At 41.4% G+C, this 14,265-nt stretch overlaps 1 protein-coding gene across 1 annotated transcript; it reads left to right on the plus strand.

Moving 5' to 3' along the window:
• The first annotated feature begins 3,990 nt into the window (after window positions 1-3,990).
• LOC118790373 lies at window positions 3,991-9,857 on the plus strand. Its single transcript, XM_036547280.1, has 7 exons — window positions 3,991-4,485; window positions 5,121-5,266; window positions 6,276-6,318; window positions 7,990-8,115; window positions 8,465-8,566; window positions 9,091-9,327; window positions 9,852-9,857. The coding sequence occupies exons 1-7, from the start codon at window positions 3,991-3,993 to the stop codon at window positions 9,855-9,857; spliced, it is 1,155 nt and encodes a 384-aa protein (XP_036403173.1).
• The last annotated feature ends 4,408 nt before the right edge of the window (window positions 9,858-14,265 follow it).

Below are 14,265 nucleotides of genomic sequence, written 5' to 3' on the forward strand. Positions count from 1 at the left end.
CTTGGTGCTCAGAGTTGCACTGCAAAAACTTGTTTCTCTCAGGAGATAGATTCACATTGTCTCTGTTCTAGTTCTGATGATGTGGCTCAAAGTTCAGATATATTCTCTCTAGTGAGGACTTTGGATAGGACATTTGCCTTTGTCTGCATTGTATGCAGTATTTCAATAAAAAGTCTTTGAAAATACTTGACTTAATTTCATTTCGTGTGATAGGAATTTAACTACAGAAGTGATAGACTACCAATATGAAAGTATGTATGCACAGCCGATCATTAATGCAGTCTTCATCTATACTGCGACATTTGGTCTGTGATGCATAAATAGATCAAGTAATGATGACACTAAGCGTATCACTGCTTTACACTGAACGGTGTGCATTGGCAGCATGCAAATGCTTTATTTGACTCTTGGAACAGTCATGAGAGGCCAGCTCACTTTGAGTGGTTGAGCAAGACTAGGCAAAATGAAGCAGCTACACAAATGAAATTAGGTGCTAAGGAACAAATAGGTGGCTGGTCAGGTCTATATAAAAAGTAGTAGTAGTATGTAATACTAATTAATATGAGACCACCAGAGGTGGAGGAGGGGTCATGTTCTTCTGGCACAGTACTAATGCTCCTGAAAAGAAGACCCACAACACAGACATGGTCACTCTTCAACTGGCCTTTTCACCTATTGTTCTCTGGCAGGAGTTATTCTCATCTGCCCAGGCCCGGCTCCAGCTCTCAGTAACAGGGTGGGCCAGCGAGATTTTGTGGGGGGCAAATTGTGCACATATATGTTTTCTGACATCATTGACCCATAACACTCCCCAGATTTATCCTTTTTACATATATATAAATTCAAAGTAGTAGACTACACAAGATTTCTAGTGAAACAGGATATTTCAGACAGAAACATTTCATCAGGCGCACGAGTAAAGTGCTTAAAAGCACTTTGTGTGTTTGTGTGTGTATGTATGTACGTGTAGTTATAGTATGTAGAGTGAACTTTCCATCCAATCTCTATACCACAGTTTACCAGCCAATGCAACACGATAATGATATAACAAAAAAAATGTGTTGATTAAGTTTTGCACAAAATCCTGCTAAACTGCCAAGCTGTCTTTGCATTATAGCCTGCACCCCACCTTTAACTCCACTCATCACTGCTGCACCATCATAACACTGACTTAAGATGTTTTCTGCATTAAAGCCTGTGTGTGATAGGTGATCATGAATTTCAGAGACGATGTACTCAGCATCAAGCTGCTTCAGTTCGAGTAAACCGGTAAAAACCAGTAAAATCGGGTTTTCCCAGAGTGAGTTTAGCATAATATCTGCAGTCTGTAGATGATGATAAATCAAATCCATTACACCAGCTCATGGCACACGTACCACACAACAACTTTTGTAGTCAGGGGTCACCAACAAAGTATTGTAGAGCAAAACTACCTGCAAGTCAGACCCACACAAACACAACAACAGCAGACCAGCATTTCCACTCAAACACAGACCCACAAAATGCTGTCACGGTTGTCTTACCCTCGTGACACACATGAGGATAAGACAGCTGTGATGGTGTAATGCTTTCTTTGCTATCAGTAGCCAACACTTTATGAAAAGTCCTAGCATATTAGTTGAGAACAGCAGGGTGTGATTGTTGTGCATCCCATCAGTTTCTGAAAGTACTATTTTCCTAAATATCTGGTATGATGGCATACATCTTTAAGTGCAGTCTCCTTTCTAACTCACCTCTTTGCTACTAGGTCCTGCCTGCTCACTGTCCTCCTGACCTCCTCCTGCCTGCTGACTGTCAACTGACCATCACCCATTCCATCCTTCTCAGTATTAAGCCTGCATGACAACCACACAAAATACAGGCTGCATTATTATCTCTAAGTCCTAATTCAATACAAATTTCAAATTACTCTTTTTTAGCACCAAAAAAGTGCTGGATATCTCCTCTCCTCTTGCTCATGTTCACTCTGTGAATGAGTGAGTTCTGAGTTCAATAAAGTAGTCATACATTTTGTGGTAGAAAATTTTGTTATATGCAGCTTGAGCTCACTGTCAAAAGGTTGTATTAATTTCACATGCTTTGCTTAAGGTTATTGCAGGACAGGTGTAATGGACCCAGGAAGCTTGGGTAACTGCCAATCTAAATTCTGGGAGAGCGCCATGCATTTTAAAAAATATAGCTTGGCTTGGCGTGAAAATATTGGAAGAAAAACTTAAGAATGATTGAGGGAAATAAATAAATAATTGTGTAAAAGCCCAGGCAAACCAAAAAGAGAAAAAAAGGGTGGACCATGAGAGTGGGAGCTGGCAGGTTAGCTCAGCGATGCGAAGGATCAGAAAAAGGTATGAAAGAAGGGGAATTTGGGGTCCTTATTCAGACCTGGGTCTCAAGAGAGGGTGTGACTGCTTTGCTCCACGTGGACCAGCCCGGTTTACTGTATGTGACTTCTGATCCATACACAATAAACCTATTGCATTAGACTTTGAAGAACAATTTGTATTAATTTCTGGAGATTGTTTGTTTCTGCTTTTGATACAGCATGTTGAAGGCACAAAAACGGAAGGGATCCTCCGGCCTGACTGGCAAAACTCCCACTCTCATGGTCCACCCTTTTTTTCTCTTTTTGGTTTTCTTGGGGCTTTTCCACAATTATTTACTTTTCTCCTTCAGTTTTTCTTGGTTTCATCTACCAATATTTTCACGCCAAGCCAAGCTATATTTTTTAAAATACATGGCACTCTCCCAGTGTTTGAGCTGGCAGGCTCCCAAGCGTCCTGGATCCAATACACCTGTCCTGCAATAACCTTAAGCAAAGCATTGTGGACTTAAAATAACCTTTTGGTAGTAAGCTCAGGCTAATGCATTATGCTACTAGGATAATATAATTTTCTTAAGGCAAAAGTTAGAAACTAGCTAACGTTAGTGTCCTTCTGTAGACACTTCAGAAACTCTGAAGGTAATGTGGTGGAGAAATGTATGTATTTAAGCACTACTACTGAAAAGCATTAAGCACTATTATTAATATGGTATTCAAGCACTACTACTGAAAAGAATTAAGCACTATTATTAATATGCTGTGATTCTGTGTGATTCTAATGTGAGGGTTATTCTAGGTTACAAGCATTTGGAGGTTATTACAGGACAGTCAGTATCAGGACTTGTGACCTTGGAGAAGTACAGAACTGCCAGAATAACACTTTGAGTTATTCAACCCTTTAAAAAAAAACATTTAGAAATAGAAATAATGACGTGTATATGTAAGAAAAAAATGAAACTGTATTTAATCATTTATTAAAAATCATCCAGTTGCAGACTTGAAAGTAATGGGAACCTCCAGAAGTGATATGTTTCAAAAATAATATACAATTAATGGCTCTGGGATTTGTGGGACTTTGCACGCAAAAGATAATGGTGTATCAAGTGAAATGGGGTGATCTTGAAGGGGGAGCCTGGGAGGAGTTAGGAATATTAGGACACGGTACAGGAGGAGTTGAGAAAACAACTTAAAAAAAATTCAGGCAGAGGGGTGGCCAGAGTGATTGGGGATGTGCTTGCGAATGCATTGTGACCTGTTGCTCCGCGGACCAACCCGGTTTACTGTATGTGATTGATCATCATATGCAATAAACCAAACTTAATTACACCAGACTCTGTAAGGACTTATTATTTTCCATAAGGCATCAAAGTGTGGAGGAAGACCTTCGGTCCATCTGGCCCAGACCAGAGGGACATCCACCACAGTATTGTAACGCATTATCGATAGCTTGCTGGCGGCAGGTATACTTAAAAGTGAAAATGGTCCGTGGTGGCCGCAGGAAACGTGGAAACGACAGGTTTTTCCCTCCAGCACATGGCCCTTGGTTCCCGATGTGCCCTGCCGAACCTCCGCCACCCGATATAGGCTGGAATCAGTCCCCGTTTCCGGACGGACCCCCTGGCTGCCCTGATCGCGATTTCAGATTAATGGAGAACTCAGTGGGTTGCCGACCGATGACGGAACCGGATTATGGGCCGCTGGACGAGAGAGCATTTGGCCCAGTGGACCAGGACTTTAGACTGTTTAACAGTGAACTCGATCGCATCATGGACCGGGAGTTTAGGCCTGATGACGACATGGGACACAGTCCAGCAAGAACCACACACTACGGGCAAATGGACTCCAGGGAACCTAGAGGCCCTGTGGTGGATAGGACCAGGGTTACGGACACTAAGGAGTTCAGAAATTTTGTCCAATTACGGAGGGAAAGAGATTTTGCTCCTCTGGAGCGGGACTGTGGGGCGGTGATTAACAGAGACTTCGGTCCGATTGGAAACAGTAAACGGGGTCCTGATGGGGACCGAGATTTCGGTCCGATCGGTGAATTTGGTCCTGTGGATCGAAATTACATGCCAAGGATGAACGAGAGAGGCTTTGGCTCTCTGATGCTGAGTGAAAGAGGTCCCGGGTCTGTGAACAACAGGGAATTTGACGAGTGTCAAGAGGAGGTAACGTGAGGTTACTAGCAATCTAGCCGACTAATTAAATAACCACCAACTTTTGTGGTTTGTAGAGTAGATAATTAGTTAGCTAAAACATTGTCTACTACGTGAACATGAGGTAGTTAGCTCCCTGTCATCAGTCAATGTTGATGTTGCATACCCCTCAACAAATGGGTTGTTTCACCCCTGCCTGTCATAATTGTTTTTCTGTATCGTAATATTTGACCATGACCTTACACAGAAACCACTCTGTTAACAGGTAGATTCAACCGTGCTGTGTAATGTAATTATTACCTGTAGTTAATTATGCATAGTTTGTTTCCTTTGTGGGGGTTGTGTTGGTTTATTATATTTGTCTGTGTGTAGCGTACTAACAAGACCCTCAGCATATATATTGTTACCTTTCCATTTCCTACAGAGTAGGACTAAAATCTGTATATGAACCATATCTTAAGTTGAGAAATGGAGTCAAAAAGGTAAGAAATGTATGAAAACATTTGACGTTTGTGGTGGTGGTGTTCAGTTTTTACAAAAAGCTCTCTCAGAACATTTTACAGTTGCAAGGCTGAGACTCAGGTTTGGTGTTGAGGTAATTAAGCTTGCCTGATGTCAACTGGAGGTCTGTGCTTCAAATTCCTTAGGGAATACCCCCACCTAGACCTTACCAAGCCAACCAAATAAACCCCAGGATGCCTGAACCCCCAAAACCTGAACCTCCGGAGGGCAAGCAGCCAAAGCCTCCAGCATCAAAGAAGTCCAGGCCATCACACAACACCGGCTCCACCAAGTAACATTCCACAGCGAATTTAACAGTCTGGGTGGCTTGTGTAAAGTGATTACAGCACCAGGGCTGTTGGTTTGACTAATGACACAACAGGAAAAAGGGGAACATATCAGAGTTTTCATCAATCTGTGACCATGGGTTGAGTGCCAGTTGCTCCCATTTTGGTCTTTCACAAACCATTACATGATTGGGTTTGTGTTCTTTGTTATCCACATAAAGCTTGTAAGGGTAAATCGTCAGTGACATACAGCCTTATCTCAGCAACCTATTTGTTTTATCCTGATTATGAAATGGCTGCAAAAAGTTCCAGCAATGGCACAGTTTACATGATAGTTTCTCCATGAGGTAGGTGTACATACAAATAATAGGCCAGACTGCAGTCTTGAGGTTCCCCTATGTCACTGTCTCAAGCATTTATATGTTGGTAATATAGAGCAAAAAGTTTCTTACACTTGGAGCAGCAAGGATGTCAGACAGTTGGTGTCTTTCAGTACAAAGTCACAACCTTTGAGGTTACATGTTAAGTATCCACAAGCCTTTGCTCTACTCCTTCTTAAAGCATGTGAAGCAAACAAAAAAGCCAGTCCAGTTTAATTTGATTGACATTGTAATAATGCTCATTGAAAGTGATCCTCTGTAAATACCCGCCAAAAGAATCGGTGTAGTTGCTCGAGTTAGCTTTATCTTCTTCCTATTTGTGGTTTGAATGTATTGATGTTATTTCAAAATGCAGGACGTGTGACATCTACCAGAAAAAAACTGGTGTGTGTGCTCAGCCAAAGAGACTTGCTACTCACTGCTCCATGTTACAAATTCAGGAACATTGCATTAAAGTTTACATGGGTACAGAGCTCTGCAGTTTTTGGAATATTGCATAAAACTGATCTTGTGACAGGCTCTTCCACTTTTTTGTGTGCTAGCTCTGTTTTAAGAGGCATATTTTTAAAAACTGCTCACAGAAACAAAATTGATTTATATGTTATATATGACTATTATACATGTTTTGGTTTAGGCCACCCCCTGGACGATTTCAAGGAGTGATCTCATTTGTTGGTGTAAGTAAACAGTACTTAATGTTATACCGGTATATACAAACAAACTACTTTTGTTAACTGTAAAAATATTACAGTGAAAGTATAATCAGTTTGTCCTTAGTAGTGATGTGTGAGTTAAAAGATGAGATTGGGCAGATGCAGGTTTAAATCTTGCACAAAAGGAAAACTAGTTACAAAATTTATAAATATTTTTAATAAATCCCTTTTGTGACATTAGTATCTCAAGTTTTTAAATTCCCAAAGGCCTGCATTTCCAACATTAGGACTCTGGTATCCATAGTTCATGCAGTGGTCTGTACTGGCACAAATTGGCATGACGATGGATAATTTGCAATGTGATAACTCTCACACAAATGACCACTGCTAAACAAAACTGGAAAATGGCAACGGAAAGGGGCAAATGAGTGAGGTATGGGAGAAATCTAGCAAGCTTTAACGTTAGCTTTAACGCAAGTCAAACGTTATGAAGAAAGCAGTGGCTACATAATTTACAGTGTAATCGGCTGAACTTTGCTGAACTCTTCATTGTGCTAAAGACAGACACAAGTAATAAGCCTCTTTGGGCAAGGGGCACTTTGATAGTTGAGTTCATATGACTTATTTGATGGTCATTTAGTTTAATTTTATTGTCCATTGGTGCATGTTGTACTGTATACAGTCCATGTTACTGTTGCACAGTAGCGCAACATTGATTTTATCTGTTATTTATTTTCTGCTACTATTTTAAGCTTGTCAACAAATAAGATGATGGTACTCTAGCTTATTGTTGGTCTCTGAGGCTGATAAATTCTAGGCCTGTTCAATGTTATGTATAGGCCCTGCAGTGTGGCAGGAGATGTCATTGTTAATACGATGCTTGAATTGGGGAGGGAAAAAATGGTGGCGCATTTGAAATGCCCTTCTCTGAGAAATGTCACAACATCGACAGTCAGTGTACTGCATAGTTTATGCTGTGTTTGCTGAATTTTTCAGCCTTGAATTCAGCTATTTTACTGTGACTTATTCAGTTTTTGTTTTATTTGCAGTCTCTCAATAAACATGTGTACCACTGTTTCCTTAGGTCTGTTTTGACAGGATACAATGTTTGTTTCAGGGAGAGGAAAAAAAAGCATCACTTTCAGAACTAATCAATAAGTGTCTCTGAGAAATGTTCCAGCTTTGCAGAGTGGATTTCTAAAATGTGAGGCCTTCAGCTTAGGCACGGGCCATCATTTTTAGTGTATTACATCAGATCAGACAGGTGTGGGTTAGTTAAACTGTGGGTAGGTGCGGGTCAAAAAAGGTCACTTGTGCATCACTAGTTCATCAGTTGTTTTTTGCCTTTGAACAAATAATATAACAGATATTCCCATATTTACTGAGCCCACAACCTGCTAAATGAGCAAATACATTTTTGTGACTCACCCCTGATCATAATGCTACGGAAATGAAAGTTCAAATATGGAACCATATCATATGCATTTTTAACGTGCTAAAACAATAGCATGGAACTTAGCCAGTGCAGTGTTCAGTTTGGTTAGTGTTATTAAACCCCTTCCACCGCCCCCAAAAGCGAGTGCCCATGCACAGTTAGGGACCTCTCAATATAGTGAATAACCAAGGACATTTTAAATGTGAAACAGCCAATCCTGAGCCTGCTGCATTTCTGACTGCATGCTGTGTCCCATCCAGTCAGACTACGGCTTCATAGAACGGGACGACCTGAAGAAAATCTATTTCAGTTTCGATGCCTTCTGGGGAGACACTGCAGAAATGCTGCCGGGGGTCCAAGTGCAGTTCACTCTGTACAAGGAAATGGTTAGTCACTCGCCTTGCTCTTATGCCCCAGCTGTCTCCAGAGGGCATTCATTTCTTGCCTTTTAAGAAGCACATGGAGTTGTTGTTTTTTGTTTAGACACTGTAAATTTCATCAGGCAGTGAGAGGGAGGGCTCACACCCAAAATATTCACCTTACTGAAAGGAGACATCAGTGTGTCGTTCATACCCTGAAGATACTGACTGCACTGAAGTTTTAGTTTCTTCTCTTAGTAATGCAAAGATAAAGTTGCGGTGTGTCTGTTGTCTGTTTTCTTCCTGGTTTGGTAACAGTAAATATGAAATGCATAAGAACATGTTGACAGACAGTCTGTTTTCATTGTGTTTTTAGGGAAAGGAGTATGCCACTGATGTAGTGGTGCCCCCTGGTGGCACAGAGGAGGTGGACAGTGAAGTCTTCCAAGGAGTCATCAGCAAAGTTCCTGATCTTCCGGTGAGATGAAACACAAACTTTTGGGAACGTGCTTTGTAGAGGACGATCGCCCCATTAGATCCAACCAAACACTTCTGAAAATATGTCCTTATTAGGGATCACTGGAACAGCTGTGTTTCCACACTGTGGAGGTGAGATACTGACCTGTTAGAGACAATTTCAGGCGATTTCAAGTTTAGTCAGATATTAGACTGAAAAAGACAATCAGCTGAAGTGCCTAGCACTAAAATGTAAGTTCATTAGGCTTAACTGACAAAACTGATATTGACTATGCATGTGTCAGAGAACTTGGGAGGACTGGGTAGAAGTACATGTTGCATTGATTGGACCACTGGATGAGCCCCTATAAAGCGTTAAATGGGCCATACAAGAGACCATTTCACCCGCAAGTTTAACAAAGTCCTAATATTTCAGTGGCTTGACTCTCTGGTCCGTGTTCCCTCTGATAGGGTGCTTATTTTGCTGGGAAGGGTGGATAATTATGGCTATAACTGGGAGATAACATCTGCTCCTTTCCTTTCCAGGGTGAAGGCAAGCCCAGGAAGGGGCCCCCGCCCAAGTACACGGGTTGCATCCAGGCCACGCTGTACAGCGGCAGCACGGAGCTCCCGTTCGGACCGCAGGACAGCAAGCCCACCCTGCTGCTGAACGACCACGTCCAATTCAACCTGCTGACCAACCTGGTCACCAAGCAGAAGAGGGCCATCAATATCAAGCTGCTGCCAGAGACCTTCCAGTTCACCTCGGAGAGTAGGGAGATGGTGAGGCCCACACGTGTTTCCACAAACACCCATGAAAAACTACAGGCAGAGGAGCATGGAGCAATGTTTTCTGACCCAAATCCTGTGAACTTTGGGAGTGCCTGTGGAGTGCCCATAATGGAGCTTTTCCTAGCTTGTTTTAGCACAATACTGATCTGTTCTACTAAAGTGTTTAAGGTTGACTTCAAAGGTAGCTTTTCTGTTAGTTTAAAATATGTCTGTTATCTTTACAATAGGTGACATCCATATATAAAAGCTCTTTGTTTGTCTCAGCAAACGAGAAGACAAGGTAGTTTGAAATCATTTTGGGTTTTATGAATGAGATTCAGGCTTACTGTCTCTCGTTCACTTTCCAAGGATTGTAGTTAACACGTTGTTAAATTGAGTGGTTGGTAGTTATTCTCTAAAAACAGTTCTCGACCACTTAAACATAGTTACTGTAGGTTGCAGAGAGTTGAGGTCTTCTCATAAAAGCATGGAAATACTGTACACACTCTCGCTCTCTCTCTCTCTCTGTCTCACAGCTGTAGCATAGATGGGGACGCCCAGGCACACAAAAATCTGTGTGTGATATGAGTCACTTTTTGCTTGCCTTTCAAATACCTGGGGGATGTGTCCAGCCCATCACACATCTGATTTTCTTGACAGAAAAGAAATGTAATCAGAGGGATGCTAAAAAAACTGGATCCCATTGACATATACCCACACAGATACACAACGGACTGCATTTCCCAAAATGCAATTCATGTCTAACCTCCAACCCACTTCCTGCAGGGTGTCGTCATGAGCATGGAGGATGGCTCTGGGTCCATCATGTCGGAACAGTTGGGCAAAATTTGCTTTGATGCCAATGAGAACCTGGACGACGCAGATCTTAGCATCATGGAGAAAGTGGAGTTCACGGTTGTCCCGGTGAGCACTTGATTAATGTATTGAGTCCCTCAACAAATCACAAAACTGTCTTATCAAAAACACATTGTCAAGATCAGGCCATCACTTTTGATGCTGAGAAGTTGATTTATCTCTTTATATCACCCAGTCCTCCGCTGTATCCTATAAGTGAAGGAGAGCCTGTTCTTTATTATTTATCCCACAGATATTCTGGAAGTTGTTAACATGTGATATTATAGAAGGTTGATTACAGTGCTGTAATTAATACTTAGCCTGACACAACCCATTCAGAGAGAAATCACACACAGTAATTGGAAACTACCACCCTTCTGAATTGTCCGAGAGCCTCTTATGGTGGTTTTAAATGTCCAGAAAGGTGTTATATTTCTGTATTCAATTAACACAGTATGTTTGTTTTTGACACTATGCGTGTTCTAACTGAGCCCCTGATTTAATTGCAGCTGTTCATGGATCAACCTGGTCTGTATGTAAGATCCATTGACTGATCTGGTTTAAACCTTTTTGAAATAAATGTTTTGGTAGGTACATTTACATTTACATTTATTCATTTGACAGATGCTTTTATCCAAAGCAACTTACAAGTGAGGTAGAGTACACCACAAGCAAGTCCCAATATTATAAATGCTGCATGACCAAGTTTCAATAGTTGGCCAGACAAGGTACAAGCTAGTTTGTAGAGACACAAGTGCGTTAAACCTTTAAAATAATAATAAAAAAAAAATGGAAAACAGAGTTTAGGACATATGTAAATGTAAATTGAAGGTGTAGGTGAGTTGTTGCATAGAAAAGGTGTAAGTGATAGTGCTTCATTAAGTGCTTCATTTAAACTTCAATTAAGTATTTAAGGTCTTAAAGTTGGGGCAGCTGTCTTGGTGCTGCTTAAATAGTAATTTAGTCATTTCTACTAAGCCCTAGATAATTGAACAGCTGATAAATGCTGTTCAATTAAGTTGCTAATGCTTCTAATGACCCATCAGTGTGGCCCCTTCAATACATCATGAGTTTATTGGCTCATGAGTTTATTAACTCTGCTATGTTGTTAGATACATTCTCTTAAATATGGTCTTCCTTCAGGAGTATGTCATTTATTGTGTTATTTATGACACACATACACAGTGTGACTTCCTTTATTATGGGCAGCAGTGTAGCATAGTGGTTAAGGAGCCGGACTCGTAACTGAAAGGTTGCCGGTTCGATCCCCGCTGGGACACTGCTGTTGTACCCTTGGGCAAGGTACTTAACCCACAGTTGCCTCAGTAAATATTCAGCTGTATAAATGGATAACATTGTAAAGAACTGTAACCTATGTAAGTCGCTTTGGATAAAAGTGTCTGCCAAATGAATAAATGTAAAATTATCTTCCTGTTTTGGTTCTATAGAGCTGCTCAAAGCTGGTTCTGGTTCTTAGGTTTCCTTGTTGCTGGGCAGAGAGACCTAGATAATGCTAGCATATGCAGATGAAAATCCTCCTGGCCGGGAGGCACCTTGCTAATATCAGCAGTACATTCAGTTACACAAAATAGTTCTCAGGTCAGCAACAGGCTACATGCAGCTTCAGGAAACAGCACAAGGGTCATCATTTACATTCTACATGAATCATCAGAGATCACACTCACATTTTTCTTCCAAGGGTCACCACGCCTTACCACAAGGACACCGGTGAACCAGCTGCATTAGATAGTCAAAACAAGAGGATAAGAGGAACTGCATCTCCTGTCTTGTGTGAATGTGTTGACTCTCCTCTGGAGTACGAGAATAAGGCTTTGCTCTTCTGAACCAGCACGAACGCTCCACATGAGTTAGTTATTTGTTTGAGGGATGTAAATGAAGAAGGTGGTGTTTATGAAAATTGCTTGTTTGATAAACTGCTTTGTGCATGTGCTGCCAGTCCTCAGACAGGTGATAACAGGTAAAAAAACTGCATTATGCCGTTCCAGAATTGGATTTCATCTTCGATTTTCTGTCATTCTACCCTTGTGTGACCATTGATGATGTGTTACTGTTCCGTTTCATTTGGTTGTCATTGTAAGGAAGTAGCGTTTTTGATAACTGTAGGTGATCGGGAAGCTTTATCCAATGATACGTTAAACCCAGGAAGAACATTCCATCAGTTGATCTAAGCAAATTTGTTCTGTAAAGATTGATATAGTCCACTGAACCAGACATTACTGTTGCATTTTGCTGCAAAACAGGCAGCACTTTCCTCAGATGAAGAGAGGGATTGAAGAGATGCTGGCTCTGTGGTGACTTGCAGGAGCTGTTGAATCAGTGTTAACATTTTCCATGTTGTGCTTGTTTGGGAATCTGAGCATAAAGAATAGGATCAAAATGGGAGGTTTTGTAAAGTTGTGCTGTAAGATCATTGTTGCTAACCTCAATGACCTCTCATACCTGAATAAGGTGAGAGTTACTTGCAAGGTACAGCCCGTTCTTATGTTCTCTCAGCACTGTCTCTCCAGTGAGTTCCAGCTGCTCCTGCTTGAGGTGCAGGTATGGACTCCCTAAGTGTAGAACCAATAGATTTACATTACATTATGTTATTGTCATTCAGCAGACACACTTAACCAGAGCAACTTGGATAGGTTACAGCTCTGTCCATTTATACAGCTGGATATTTACTGAGACCAAGGGTACAGCAGCAGTGTCCCAGTGGGGAATAGAACCCGCAACCTTTCATATATGAGCCCACGATGCCCCCTGCTGCCCAATTCACAAACTCTTTAATTTCATCAGCCATCGACTTTATGAATAAAATGTAGGGGAAGTTTCCAGGATGTAGCCATCTATAGTGAACTTTTCAGTAGTTGGTAAATATAATTTATTTATTGATTGTGGTTATGTATTTTTGTTATACAGTTGTTCTTTGCTGTATTTCTTTTATTTTTTATTGATAGTGTGATCCTGGTGCATAGTCGTTGTTGTGTCCTTTATGAAGCGTATTTGATATCTGCTGTATCCAAACTGCCCCTCAGGGACAATAAAGATTTACTCTACTCCACTGAATTAAATACCCTTTGAAGCATCAAATTTATGTACTGTTTTTTATATTTCTATAAACAAATGATTGCAGGCTTAAGTGATGATGTTTTCTTGTTCTGTTTTCTCTCATAAGTTGAACACTATACCCTTTTTTTGTCCCTGCAGACAAAGGGCTTGGATCAGCGTAAGGCGGTGCGTGTGAGGAAGCTGCCGGAGGGCACGGTGACATTCGGAAGCAAGACCAGGGAGAAGATCGCAGAGGTCATAAGGATGGAAGGGCCCTCTGCGAGCCTGACCCTGGAGAAGGGCAAGGTGAGAGAGAGCCTTGTATGCAGTCACCAACACCTGGGAGAAATTAGGCAAAAGGGACCTCCCTATTTGCTTTTGGCCTGGATAAAACATTAGGTGTAGGTACAGTAACTTATTCTTGCTGTAAAGCTTCTCTTTCAGTTTGATCCCACTGGGTGTGAGAAAAATCTACACTGCCATCATATTCAATATCACACTGCACAAACTGTGGTTTTGAATATGATGGCAGTGCATTAATGTGATTGGTGAAATCTAAAAGCCAGGGGATACCAGAATGACATTATGTTTGCTTGGTAGACGCACTTATCCAGAGTGGTGTACACGTTGTCCACTTACACAGCTGGATATTTACTGAGGCAGTTTGGGTTAAGTAAATTGCCGAAGTGCCTAACAGTGGCCCTTGTGGGAATCGAATCAACAACCTTTGGGTTATGGGCCATTGTCCTTAGCACTAAGTCACACTTTTCCCCGTTATGTTCAGGCTCCTTTTCACCACGGGCTTTATCATCTTTACCATCTAGTGGAAGCCAGTGACCTCAGAAGTGCTGCCCCAAAGGACTGTGGTCTTCGAGGATGTCAGCAGCGAGCAGTATGAGGGAACAGTCATCAAAGCAATCCACAAAGTGTCAGAGAGAAAGCAGGTACGTCATAGAATGGGCAGTCTGGAGGTGATTCATATTGGCAGCGAACTGCCATATATTGTATAGTCTATTGAGTGTGGTGAATCACACTGTTGCG

Source organism: Megalops cyprinoides, chromosome 15 (assembly GCF_013368585.1).
Source record: "Megalops cyprinoides isolate fMegCyp1 chromosome 15, fMegCyp1.pri, whole genome shotgun sequence".
Classification (NCBI taxonomy): Eukaryota; Metazoa; Chordata; class Actinopteri; order Elopiformes; family Megalopidae; genus Megalops; species Megalops cyprinoides.